Genomic DNA, 14,331 nt, shown 5'->3' with positions numbered 1-14,331 from the left:
TCCAAAAAACAAAAAAGAATCAGTCTGCATCATCTCAGGTCACTGTGGAGGAGGCACAATCAGATTTGATGCCAGCGCAGTGGGTTAAAGGACCCAGCATTGCCACAGGTGCAAGACAGGTTGCAGCTGAAGCTTGGATTCAATCCCTGTCCTGGGAACTTTCATATGCCATGTGCAGCCATAAAAATAAAAAATTGTCAAAAATCAAGATAAATTAATCCATGAAGGTTACTCTTTCACTACCTTTTTTAGCATGATTAGCCAAGGATTCTTATCATTAATTTACTACAAACTATTTTAAAGTTTGCTTCATATCTCAGAAGATAAAAATCAACTTGAAAAAAAATTTAAATCTACCATGTTACAGTTTTAAAAACTGTTCAAAGTATTTCTTTTATAAGGCTGTCCTGGGCTCTTAAAATTTTTTTTAAGTTTCGTTTAATAAGTTGTTTTTTCACAGAAAGAACCAAGCTAATAAGCTGAAACAGAAGCAACGGAAGAGAAGAAAGAAGTTAACTTTACTCTGAAGTATAAGGCACAATTCATTGTTATTACTATTTTAAAAAGGTAAATGCATGGTTTTAAAAACTGTTGGGAAGTTTAGTTGATTTTACATACCAATATGGTGCTGTCGTGTTGGAGAAGTAACATTTCTAATACAAGGAGTGAGCTGGGATTCTGTTCTTTCATGAGATGAGTCTCGTGATCTGTCACTTGACCTCCGTCTATCTCTTGACCTCTCATGTCCCCCAGTAGCACCATGCAGACTCATTTTGGTGTGTTCAACAACTCCTTTAGCAACACGTGAGGGAGTACTGATAAATTAGAAAAGAAAATTAACCATAAAGTAGAACATGAGATCACAAATGCTTTCCAAAAAAATCAGAAAACAAAATTCAATTAACGAAAAACTACTAATATTTTGAAGTGCAAGAATCCAAAGCTACAATTCCGAAACCTAATTTACCTTAAACTTGCAGGTTTTATAAATTCTAGAACACTATGTTTGTAGAGATCATATAAGGATGAGAAAAATAAAGCCCAGAGAGGTTAACTTACTTTTGAGATAGTGGTAGTAGTAGAAGAAGTAATATTAGTAATAGTAGCAGTAGAGACCACCAGATCTCTTGAATATTACTCAAGCGTTCTTATTTCTTTGATTGTACAGGAAAAATAGAGGGAAAAAGCACCAGCTTCTCTAACTCTTACAAAACTGAACAATGCAGCAAAGTAACTGCTCGCCCTGCCAAATTAAGTCTATATTCTAACTCCAATCAACTCATTTTGATTGAACTCTTCAAAAATTCTAAAAAGGATTTTTTAAAAGGTAACAAACGGCACTGTGTAAAGCCACAGAATTTAAAACTGCAAAACATCTTAGAGTAAATTCCCCCATGAGAAATGAATAACTGAGAATGATGATTAAAATATTCTAGATGACAGCATCTATTCACACAATTATTTACTAAGTTATATGTGCTATGTACACAATGCTGTGCTACATGCCAGGAGAGAAGACGCTCCCTCGGGGAGCTTATGATTTAAGTATAATAGTTATGCATGGACAAATAGAAATTTAAACAATTCAAGACTTATCCCAAATTTCAAATACAAAATGACTAAATGTATCTCAAATATATAATTAATAAATGAGTGATAGATAATAAATGTTTTAAGATCTCAAGAGAAGACATCACGTAAAACACTGGTGAATCAGGTGCTAACAAGTAGGTAAGGGTTTTTTTGTGGCCACATCAGTGACATATGGAAGTCCCCAGATCAGGGGTTGAATCTCGGCTGTAGCTTTTGCTACGCCAGATCCTTCAAACCAATGCACTGGGCTGGGGATCAAAACCATGCCACCACAGAGACAGTGCTGGATTTTAACCCACTGCACCACAGTGGGAACTCCATAGATAAGTTTTTGTTTGTTTGTTTTGCATTTTTAGGACCTCACCTGTGGCATATGGAGGTTCCCAGGCTAGGGGTCCAACGGGAGCTACAGCGGCCAGCCTACACCACAGCTCATGGCAACACCAGATCCTTAACCCACTGAGCAAGGCCAGGGATCGAACTGATAACCTCATGGTTCCTAGTCGGATTCATTTATTTCCACTGCACCATGACAGGAACTCCATAGGTAAGATTTTGAAAATCACAATACATTGAGGAAAACTGACAGGAACAAAAATGAGAGCACTTGGAGTTCCCGTTGTGGCACAGTGGTTGACGAATCCGACTAGGAACCATGAGGTTGTGGGTTCGATCCTTGGCCTCGCTCAGTGGGTTAAGGATCCTGCATTGCTGTAGCTCTGGCGTAGGCCGGCAACTACAGCTCCAATTAGACCCCTAGCCTGGGAACCTCCATATTCCACGGGAGCAGCGCAAGAAATAGCAAAAAAGACAAAAAAAAAAAAAAAAGTGAGAGCACTTGACCTAAGGCAGGTGGAAATTTAAAATCTTAGTAAATATGGTTCATAGCTTTAAAATATTAAAGTGCTTTTTAGAAACACAAGAAATAGGAATAAAAGGAACTTTACGGCTTTAGAGTAATAAAGACTTAAAATCAAATTGTCCTTTAATACTTAATAGCTCAAAATGTCAAATGTTACTTAACATTTTGGAACCTCAGTTTCCTCAACTATAAAATGTAGATTCTATTTACTTTCTAAGTTTAACATGAAGCTTAAATGAAGTGTAATAGGCATGCTGACCAGCAAAGTACCTGGCACAACAGAATCACCCATGTTAGTTTATTTAGTTATAACAGGAGAGAATATTAAAGTTCAACATCACAAAATCTGCTCAGAGTCACAGTATTTGGTAGATATGCTGATAACACTGTAACCTAAGCTTTTTGATTCATCCCAGTGTCCCCTTCCACCACGTTACCCTGCTCTCCTTCACCAAAAAACATACTACTTAAGAACATACTAGTTAAGATTTTAGGGTGGGTGAGGCCCTAAAAAGGCAAAAACCTTCTTGATGATTCACAGTTTTAAATTCTATAGAGGATCAGGACCATTTCTTATGCTGATTTATTAGCTATAACATTTTGTTTAGTTATTTTAGTGATTTCTTTAAGAAAATTGTTATCAGAGCCCCTGATTTAGCACAGTGGGTTAAGAATCTGACTGCAGAGGCTGTAAGCTGCAGCTGCAGCTCAGATTCAATCCCTAGCCTGGGAAATTCCACATGCTGTGGATGTGGCCATTTAAAAAAAAAAAAGAAAATCACTATCATCACATACCAAAAAGACAAAAGATACTCAGCCAAAAAAAGAATGAAATAATGCCATCTGGAGTTCCCGTCGTGGCTCAGTGGATAGCAAATCTGACTAGGAACCATGAGGTTGCAGGTTCCACCCCAACCTTGCTCAGTGGGTTAAGGATCTGGCGTTGGTGTGAGCTGTGGTGTAGGTTGCAGACGCAGCTCAGATCCTGCATTGCTGTGGCTCTGGCGTAGGCTGGCGGCTACAGCTATGATTCGACCCCTAGCCTGGGAACCTCCATATGCCACGGGAGCGGCCCAAGAAATGGTAAAAAGACAAAATAAATAAATAATAATAATAATGCCATCTGTAGCAACATGGATGGATCTACTAAGTGAAGTCAGACAAAGACAAATATCATTAGATCACTAAAACGTGGAATCTAACAAAAATTACACAAAATAACTTACAAAACAGAAAGAGACTCAAAGATTTTGAAACTAAATTCATGGTTACCAAAAGGGAAATATGGGGTGGGAGAGATAAACGAGGCAGTTGGGATTGACATATACACATACTATAGATAAACTAGGAATTCCTGTAGTGGCACACTGGAAACAAATCCAGCTAGGAACTATGAGGTTGTGGGTTTGATCCCTGGCCTCACTTAATGGGTTAAGGATCCGGCGTGGCTGTGAGCTGTGGTGCAGGTCACAGATGCAGCTTGGATCTGGAGTTGCTGCAGCTGTGGTGTAGGCCAGCAGCTACAGCTCCAACTAGCCTAGCCTGGGACCCTCCATATGCCACGGGTGCAGCTCTAAAAAGCAAAAAAGAAGAAGTAGTTAACAAGGACCTACTGTGCAGCACAGGGTAATCTATTCAATATTGTGTAATAACTGATATGGGAAAAGAATCTGAAAAAGAATGGATGTATGTATACGTATAACTGATTTACTTTGCTGTACACTTGAAACTAATACAACTTTCTAAGCTAACCATACTCCAATAAAATTTGTTTTAAAAAAAAGGACAAAAGATAAGGCTGGCCCAGCTTTCATCAGTCATTTGTCTCCCATAAATCTAGACGGAGGAAGGAAAAAAAAGCCTTACTCTCAACTTCCTTCTAGTGAAAAAGTCCAGAGTTGGATCACATTCTTGGAAATTTTTTCTTCAAATAGAATGAATCAAAAGAAGCTACTGTTATCTATGTTAAAAACCTTAGAGGAGAAACAACAGAATTTTTGGCTCATGTCCTAAATTAGGAAAAAGAAAGGAATCTACACAAATAGAATAAGAATTATGTTAGAAAAAAATCCTCAAATTATTCTAGCTGCTAACTTTTAATATGCTAATAAATAATTTTCTAAATATCAATGTAATTGATAATTTAACAGAAAAAGTACAAAGTTAACTAAAGCAAATGGAGGATAAATGTGCAGTGTAAGTTAAGGGCCAAGCAGACTTTTTAAGTGAAAAAACATTTCCACTAGACATTTCTATAGCTAAAAGATTAAATACTGTTAGGCATTCTGTTGAAATACTGGCTTCATTTCTAAACTGTTTAGATTTTAAATAAATGCAAAAGGTGTCATAACACATTCTTATCCCTTTTTTCCACTCACAAACAGAATGAACTATGAATCACACCTTCAAAATCAGATGTCATAGAAGACTAATTATGTCCTACTCTATTTAAATAATCTTAGAGCAGGAAAGCACTCTAAGAGCAAAAATAATATGGGCAAACGAAAATGAGGACATGCAAATTCATAGGGGATAACTCTACTTCATGTTGCATCTGAAAGAGTTTGAGATACAAGAATTGAGAATGGGTAAGAAGATGGAGAGTCTTAACAGCCCCACACCTGCTTCTAGTCAAGACAGAGAAACAACTGGTTTTACTTTCCTGTCTGAAACTTCTCCCTGAAACCCCCAAATATATGAAACAATGACAAGACATAGAACACAGGGGAAAAAAAACAACAACAAAAACAAGAGCGAGACTGATCCTTGAAAGATGGAAAATAAATGAGAGAAGGCCAAAAACTGCACTAAAACTACCTCAAGAAGTTTCCACAACAAAACACAGGGTGGCAAAATCCAGGCAAAAGCTGATGGACTCTGAGTTAAGGATATGGAGCTAAGAGGCCGGGACAATAGGTGGCTAGAGTTTTCAGAAAAGAGTACCAGAGAAGGGAAAGCAACACAGGGAGAAAACCTCAGAGATTTGCACAGTCTAGTATCAATCAGTATACATGTGAGTAAACTAGATGGAGCTGGGGAAACAATCAACTGAAAAGATTAAGGAAACAGTGCCCAGGACTCATATAGAGCTAGGAATAGGGCCTATTCCCTCTAGTTAGGTTGGAAAATCTCCTAAAAGGGCATTGGAAATAGAATCTAAAATGTCTTGGCTCTGAAATGGGAAATAATTAGACACAAACTTAACAATCTTAACAGCCAGAGCTAAAAGAATCTAATTTTTTCCAAGTAACTAAACTGAATCCTAAAACAAAGCTTAAGAAAACTTACAGGAATACAAAAATATCAAGCAACCGAATAAGGTAAATTCACAATGTACGGCATCCATTAAAAAATTACGGCCATGCAAAGAAGCAGGAAAACATAACCTATTTAAAAAAACTCAACTGCTATCAACTCAGAACTGACAGATATTTTAGAATTAGAAACAAAGACATTAAAAAGTTGCTATAATCATATTCCTCCAAAAAGCTATGCAGATATAGAATATTAGACAAACCAAACTTTCAGAGACAAAAAATGCTGTCTGAGATGAAAAATACACTCAGTGGAATTAATGGAAGGAAATATATTATAAAAGATTCGTGAATTTGAAGACAAAGCAGTAAGAAATACCCAAAGTGAATATAATGAATATATTCTATCATATTCATTACAGAAACATAAATAGAGGAATAAGCTATGGTTCAAATTTAAGTGCCCTAATACAGGTATAAATGGAGTCCATATAGGAAGAAAGGTCAAAAGAGAAAAATATTTGAAGAAATGTCTTGAAACATAATTAAAACTACAAATCCACAGATGTAACATGCACAACAAATCCCAAACACATTTTAATATAAAACACAAAACCAAAACAGTAACCCCATCAACTTACATTTCTTACATCCAATAAAAACATCTTCCAAAAATAAAATGGAAATATATATTTTTGGTCATGCCCATGACATGTGGAAATTCCCAGGCTAGGAATCAAACCCAAGCTACAGCAATGACAACCTACAAGCTACAGCTGAATTCTTAACCACCAGGCCACCAGGGAATTCTGGGAAATGCAGATTTAGACATACACAAAGATTAATGAATTCATCATGAGCAAACTTGCACTATAGGAAAATTTAAAGAAATCCACTTAAGAAAAAGAAGAAAATATGAATCTACACAAAGGAATTAAGAACACTGGAAACATACCAACATCTGCATATTAGGGGTCCCAAAGGGAGAAGAAAGATAGAAAGGGCTGGAGAAAATATTTGAAGAGATAATAGCCACAAACACACACTCTAGTCCGGGAATCCCAGTGAGTTCCAAACAGGATTAACAAGGACAAACACACCAAGATTCATGTTAATACAATGGAAAAGGAGTTCCCATTGTAGCTCAGTGGTCACAAACCCGACTAGGATCCATGAGGATGCAGGTTTGATCCCTGGCCTCACTTAGTGAGCTCAGGATCCAGTGTTGCCATGAGCTGTGGTGTAGGTTGCAGATGTGGCTCAGATCCTGCATTGCTGTGGCTATGGTGTAGGCTGGCAGCTGTAGCTCTAGCTCTAATTCAACCCCTAAGCTGGGAACTTCCCGTGATGCAGGTGAGGCCCTAAAAAGCCGAAAAAAAAAAGAAAAAAAGAAAAAAAGTATCAAAATTAAAGACAAAAAACATTGCAAATCAACAATACTTTAATAATTTTTTTATATTAAGACTACGCCCAAAAGAAAAATTGAAGACAAAGAGAAAATATTAAAAGCAACTAGGGGGAGTTCCCGTTGTGGCGCAGAGGTTAATGAATCCGACTAGGAACCATGAGGTTGCGGGTTCGGTCCCTGGCCTTGCTCAGTGGGTTAACGATCCGGCGTTGCCGTGAGCTGTGGTGTAGGTTGCAGACGCGGCTCGGATCCAGCGTTGCTGTGGCTCTGGTGTAGGCCAGTGGCTACAGCTCCGATTGGACCCCTAGCCTGGGAACCTCCATATGCCGTGAGAGCGGCCCAAAGAAATAGCAAAAAAAAAAAGACAAAAAAAAAGCAACTAGGGAAAAGCAACAAATAATATACAAGGGAACCCCTATATGGTTATAAGCTGATTTTTCAGCAGAAACCCCACAAGCCAGAAGGAAGTAGCATGATATACTTAAAGTGACGAAAGGAAAAAATCTAAAACCAAGAATATTCTACCCTAGCACTGTTCGGATTCAATGGAGAAATCAAAAGTTTTAGAGACAAGCAAAAGCTAAGAGAATTCAGTACCACCAAATCAGCTTTATAACAAATGCTAAAGGAACTTCTCTAGGCAGAAATGAAAAGGCAAGAATTACAAACAAGAAAAATTTTAAAAAATGTGCCTCACTGGTAAAGGCAAATATATAGTAAAGGTAGGAAACCATCCACACACAAATATGACATCAAAACCAGCAATCATGAGAGGAGGAAGGTACAAATGCAGAATCCTAGAGATGCAATTGCAATTAAGAGACCAGCAGTTTTATAGAGTCCTATATCAAAATCTCATACTAAAAATCTACAGTAGATACACACACAAATAAGAAAAAGCAATCCAAACACAACACTAAAGATGTCATCAAACCATAAGAGAAGAAAACAAAAGAGGAAGTGAAGAAAAAGACCTATGAAAACAAATTAAAAACAGTAACAAAACTGCAATATGAAATACAAACATACAAAAAGACAACTACCTTAAATTTAAGTGGATTAAATGCTACAACCAAAAGACATAGACTACTTGAATGTATACAGAAACAAGACCTGTATATATGCCATCTACAAGAAATCCACTTCATCTAGGGACACATACAGACTAAATGTGAGGGAATGGAAAAAGGTATTCCATGCAAGTGGAAATCAGAAGAAAGCAGGAATAGGAACACTTGTATTTAAAAAATGAGACCTTAGAGACAGTTACAAGAACAAAGGACACTACATAGTGATCAAAGGATCAATTCAAGAAGATATAACAATTGCAAATATATATGCACTCAAAACAGGAGTACCTCAATAGATAAGGTAACTGTTAATAGGCATAAAAGAAGTAATAGATAATAATATGATAATGTTAGGGGACTTTATACCCTACTTACATCAATGAAGAGATCATCCAGACAGAAAACCAATAAGGAAACACGTGCCTTAAATGACACATCAGGACAGGTGGACTTAATTGATACTTAAAAGTACATTCCACCCAAAAGCAGCAGAATACATTCTTCTCAAGTGTATACAGAACACTGTTCTGGATAGATCACATGCAAGGGCCACACACAAATCAAGCCATGGTAAATTTAAGAAAATTTAAATGATATCAAGCATCTTTTCCAACAACATTACATCACTAGAAAAGTAATTACAAACAAAAATTGCAAGAAGCACAAAAAAGTAAAGATTAAACAATATGCTACTAAACAACTAATGGATCATTGAAGAAATCAAAGAGGAGACTGAAAAATATCTAGAGACACATGAAAAAAAGACAAGAATCCAAAACTTGTGGGACCAAGCAAAGGCAGTTCTAAGAGGGAAGTTTATAGTAATATTATCTCAGGAAACAAGAAATACCTCAAATAAACAAACCTAACCTTATACCTAAAGGAACCAGAGAAAGAATTACAAACAAAATCAAAAGTTAGTAGAAGGAAAGAAATCATAGAGCTGAAATAAAAAAAGACAAAGAATATGATGGGAAAGATCAATGAAACTAAAAGCTGGTTCTGGAGTTCCCATTATGGTTCTATGGTAACGAACACAACTAGTATCCATGAGGACACAGATTAGATCTGGCTCTGCTCAGTGGGTTAAGGATCTGGCATGATCGTGAGCTGCACTGTAGGTTGGAGACCCAGCTCAGATCCCATGTTGCTGTGGCTGTGGTGTAGGCTGGCAACTGCAGCTCTGATTCGAACCCTCGCCTGGGAACTTCCATATTTCCCAGATGTGGCCCTAAATTTTAAAATAATAATAAAAATAAACAAATAAAAGCTGGTTCTTTGAAAGGGTAAATTAACTTGATAAACCTTTAGCCAGGCTCATCAAGAATAAAAGAGAGAGGGCTCAGGTCAATAAAATTAGAAATTAAAAAGAAATGAAATTGACACTATGATAATATAAAGGATCATAAGAGATTACTACAAGCAACTACATGCCTATGAAACTGACAGCCTAGAAGGAAGAACAAATTCTTAGAAAGGCACATTCTTCTAAGACTAACCAAGGAAGAAGTAGAAAATATAAACAGACCAATCACAAATATCAAAATTGAAACTGTGATTACAAAACGCCAAACAAACAAAAGTGCAACACCAGATGGCTCTGCAGGCAAATTTGTCAAACATTTAAAGAAGAATTAACACCTACCCTTCTGAAACTATTTCAAAAAATTGCGGAAGAAGGAACACTCCCAAACTCATTTTATGAGACCATCACCACCTAGATAATCAAAACCAGGCAAAGATACCACACACACACAAAGAAAATTACAGGACAATATCAATGAACATAGATGCAAAAATTCTTAAGAAAATAAAAGCAAACCAAATCCAACAATACATTAAAAGGATCATAAACCATGATTAAGTGGGATTTATCTCAGGTATGTAAGGATTTTTCGGTATCTATAAATTAACCATGACACACCACACTAACAAACTAAAGAATAAAAACCTTATCATCTCAATAGACGCAGGAAAAGCTTTTACAAAATTAAACATTAATGATAAAAAACTGTCCAGGAGTTCCTGTCGTGGCACAGTGGTTAACGAATCCGACTAGGAACCATGAGGTTGCAGGTTCGATCCCTGGCCTTGCTCAGTGGGTTAAGGATCCAGTATTGCCTTGAGGTGTGGTGTAGGTCGCAGACGCAGCTCAGATCCTGCGTTGCTGTGGCTGTGGCATAGGCCGGCAGCTATGGCTCTGATTAGACCCCTAGCTTGGGAACCTCCAAATGCCGCAGGAAGTGGTCCTAGAAAACGCAAAAAGACTGAAAAACAACAACAACAAAAAAAAAACTGTCCAAAAAGTGGAGATAGAGGGAACATAATAAATACATGACAGACCCAGAAGTAACATCATACTCTACAGTGAAAAGCTGAGAGCATTTCCTCTAAAATCAGGAAGAGTTTAGAGGAAATCAGGATGTCCACTCTCACCACTTTTATTCAATGCAGCTTTTGAAGTCCTACCCATGGCAATCAAAGAAGCAAAAGAAATAAATGTAATACAAATACAAATTAAAAAAGAAGTAAAATTATCATTGTTGGCAGATGACATGATACTACATATAAAAATCCTAAAGACACTATGAGAAAATTAGTACAGCTCATCAATAAATTTGATAGTTCCAGGATACAAAATACACAGATCTCTCACATTTCTATATACTAACAAAGAAAGATCAAAAAGATAAATTTAGGAAACAACCCCATTTACCATCCCATCCAAAAGAATAAAATAACTAGGAATAAACCTACCTAAAGAGACAAAAGACTGGCACTCTGAAAACTCTAAGAAGCTCTTGAAGGGAATCAAAGGTGACACAAACAGATGGAAAGATATACCATGTTCTTGGATAGGAAGAACCAATATTGTGAAAATGACTATACTACCCAAGGCAATCTATAGAGTCAATGCCATCCTTATCAAATTACCAATGGCATTTAACACAAAACAGTAAAGAATAAAAAGTTTTACAATTTGTGTGGAAATACAAAAGACCCCAGAGAGCCAAAGCAACACTGAGAAAGAAAAGTGCACCTTTAAGAATCAGGCTCCCTGACATCAGACTATACTACAGAGCTACAGTCATCAAAAGAGTATGGTAATGGAACAAAAAGGGAAATATAGATCAATGGAACAAGATAGAAAGGACCATGAATCCATGGTCAAATAATCTATGACAAAGAAGACAAAAATACACAATGGAGAAAAGACAATTTCTTCAATAAGTGATACTGGGAACACTCGACAACTACGTGAAAAAGAATGAAATCAGAACATTCTCTAACACTATACACAAAAATAAACCCAAATGGATTAAAAACATAAATTTGACCAGATACTATAAAATTCTTAGAGGAAAACATAGGTAGAATGCTCATTAGCATAAATAGCAACATCTTTTCATATCCACCCAAGAGTAATAAAAAAAAAATACATAAAAATAAATGGGATCTAATTTAAATTTTGCACAGTAAAGAAAACCATAAGCAAAATGAAGCAACTGAACAGGGATTAGTCTCCAAAATATACAAACAACTCATACAGCTTAAAATTTATAAAAACAAAACAAAACAAAAACAACCCAATCAAAAAAATGGGCAGAAGATCTCGGAGTTCTTGTGGCTCAGTGATAACAAACCCAACTAGTATCCATGAGCATGCGGGTTTGATCCTGGCCTAGCAAGTGGGATCTGGTGTTGCCATGAGCTGCGGGGTAGGCCAGCAGCTGCAACTCCATTTTGATCCCTAGCCTGGGAACTTCTATTTGCTGCGTGTGGCCCTAAAAAAAAGGCAGAAAAGAAAAAAAAATGGGCAGAAGATATAGACATTTCTCCAAAGAAGACATACAGACAGCCAAAAAACACATGAAAAGATGCACAACATGACTAAATATTAGAGAAGTGCAAATCGAACTGCAATTAGGTATCAACTCACACAAATCAGAATACACATCATCAAAAAGTCTTCAAACAATAAATGCTGGAGAGAGTGTGGAGAAAAGGGAACCCTCCTACACTGTTGGTGGGAATGTAAATTGGTGCAACCGCTCTGGAAAATTGTATGGAAGTTGGTCAAAAAGCTAAAAAAATAGAACTACTATATGATCCAGCAATCCCACTCCAGGGCATATATCCAGACAAAACTCATTGAAAAAGATACATGCACACGAATGTTCACTGTAGCACTATTCACAATAGCAAAGACATGGAAACAACCTAAATGTCCATCAACAGATGAATGGATTAAGAAGATGCAGTAAATATACACAATAGAATAATACTACACTGCCATAAAAAAGAAAACAATGCCATTTGCAGCAACATGGATGAAACTAAAGATTCTCATACTAAACCGAAACCGTTTATAAGTAACTCATTAAATTTTTTCAGGTTCCCACTATGTATTTGCTTTGAGAAAACATGCATGTATACCCATGTGATAATCACACAAATATATTTTATGATTTTTATGTAACATAACAAAAGAGAAGATAATAAAACAGAGTTGAAAATAAGAGAATGCACAATAGCCAAGACATGGAAGCAACCTAAATGTCTGTCGGCAGATGAATAGATTAAGGTATGGTACATATAAATACAATGGAATACTATTCCATAAAAAATAACAAAATAATGCCATTTGGAGCAAGACAGATGCAGAGATTATCATACTAAGTCAATTAAGTCAGAAAGAGATAAAAATTGTATGATAACACTTATATATGGATTCTAAAATATGGCACAAATGAACCTATCTACAAAACAGAAACAGATTCACATATAGAACAAGACTTGCGGTTGCCAAGGGCGAGGGAGTAGGACAGACTGGGAGTCTGGGGTTAGTAGATGCAAACTATTACATTTAGATTAGACAAGCAATGAGGTCCTACTGTATAGCATAGGGAACCATATCCAATCTCTTGGGATAGAACATGATGGAATGTAGAAAAAGAATGTGTGTGTGTGTGTGTGAGAAAGAGAGAGAGAGACTGGGTCAATTTGGTGTATAGCAGAAATTGGCACAATACTATAAATAAATCAACTATAATTTTTTTAAAAAAAGAAAGCGAAAGAGAACAAATATAAAAATTTTAAAAATACCTACCCTGGAGTTCCCGTCAGTGGCACAGTGGAAATGAATCCGACTAGGAACCATGAGGTTGCAGGTTAGATCCCTGACCTTGCTCAGTAGGTTAAGGATCCAGCATTGCCATGAGCTGTGGTGTAGGTTGCAGATGCAGCTTGGATCTGGCATTGCTGCGTCTGTGGCGCAGGCTGACAGCTATAGCTCTGATTAGACCCCTAGTCTGGGAACCTCCATATGCTGTGGGTGCAGCCCTAAAATGACAAAAGGCAAAAAAAAAAAAAAAAAAAAAAAAAAAACCTATCCTACATAATTTCTTCCAGAAAACTGAAGAAAAGAAAATATTTCCTAACATGAGGCTAGCATTACCCAGATACTAAAAGTAGAGAAAGACATAATATGTAAAAACTACAAACTTACATCCCTCAAAACACAAATGTTTTAAACAGTATGTTAGTAATTTGAATAAAGCAGTATGTAAAAATGCCAATACATCATGATCTAATGGATTTTATACCAAAAATGCCAGATTGGTTGAATAATCAAAAATCAATCAATGTAATTCACCATATTTACAAATTAATGATAAAAAATTGTATCATGATATACATGGAAAATGCATTTGAGAAAATTTTAAATCTATTCCTGATAAAAAAAAATCCTCAGCAAAATAGGAACACAATGGAATTTCATCAGCTGGACAAAAAAAAAAAAAACTATCTACTGAAAACCTACAGCCAGCATTACACTTATCAGTCAAAGACCAAATGCTCTTCACCTAACATCAGGAACAAGACAAGGACGTCCACTTGCACCACTTCTCTTTACCAATGTACTGAAGATTTTAGCCAGAGCAATATAGCAAGAAAAAGATACAGAAGGCATCCAGATCGGAGAAGAATTAAAACTGTCTTTATCTGCAGATAACATAACCATCTATTACAGACTCTAGTACAAAGTTACCAGAACTAATGAGTGAAATTAGCAAGGTCACAGAAAGAAGATTAATATTTACAAATCAAGGGGCAGGATAGGATGACAGAAGAGTAGGACGT

The 14,331-nt window shown here is 36.5% G+C and overlaps 1 protein-coding gene across 3 annotated transcripts in view; it reads right to left on the bottom strand.

Moving 5' to 3' along the window:
- The window catches only part of BTBD10 (BTB domain containing 10), a 93,693-nt gene that overhangs the window by 20,625 nt on the left and 58,737 nt on the right, over positions 1 to 14,331 (bottom strand). For all 3 annotated transcript variants that reach the window (XM_047776244.1, XM_047776242.1, XM_047776243.1), the window contains one exon: positions 619 to 815. In XM_047776244.1, coding sequence (XP_047632200.1) covers positions 619 to 772 — 154 coding nt within the window. In that variant the 5' untranslated portion in view covers positions 773 to 815. The remainder of the gene's footprint in view (positions 1 to 618; positions 816 to 14,331) is intronic.

This window comes from Phacochoerus africanus, chromosome 4, assembly GCF_016906955.1.
Source record: "Phacochoerus africanus isolate WHEZ1 chromosome 4, ROS_Pafr_v1, whole genome shotgun sequence".
NCBI classification, from domain to species: domain Eukaryota; kingdom Metazoa; phylum Chordata; class Mammalia; order Artiodactyla; family Suidae; genus Phacochoerus; species Phacochoerus africanus.
This window is presented reverse-complemented; position numbering and strand designations above follow the sequence as displayed.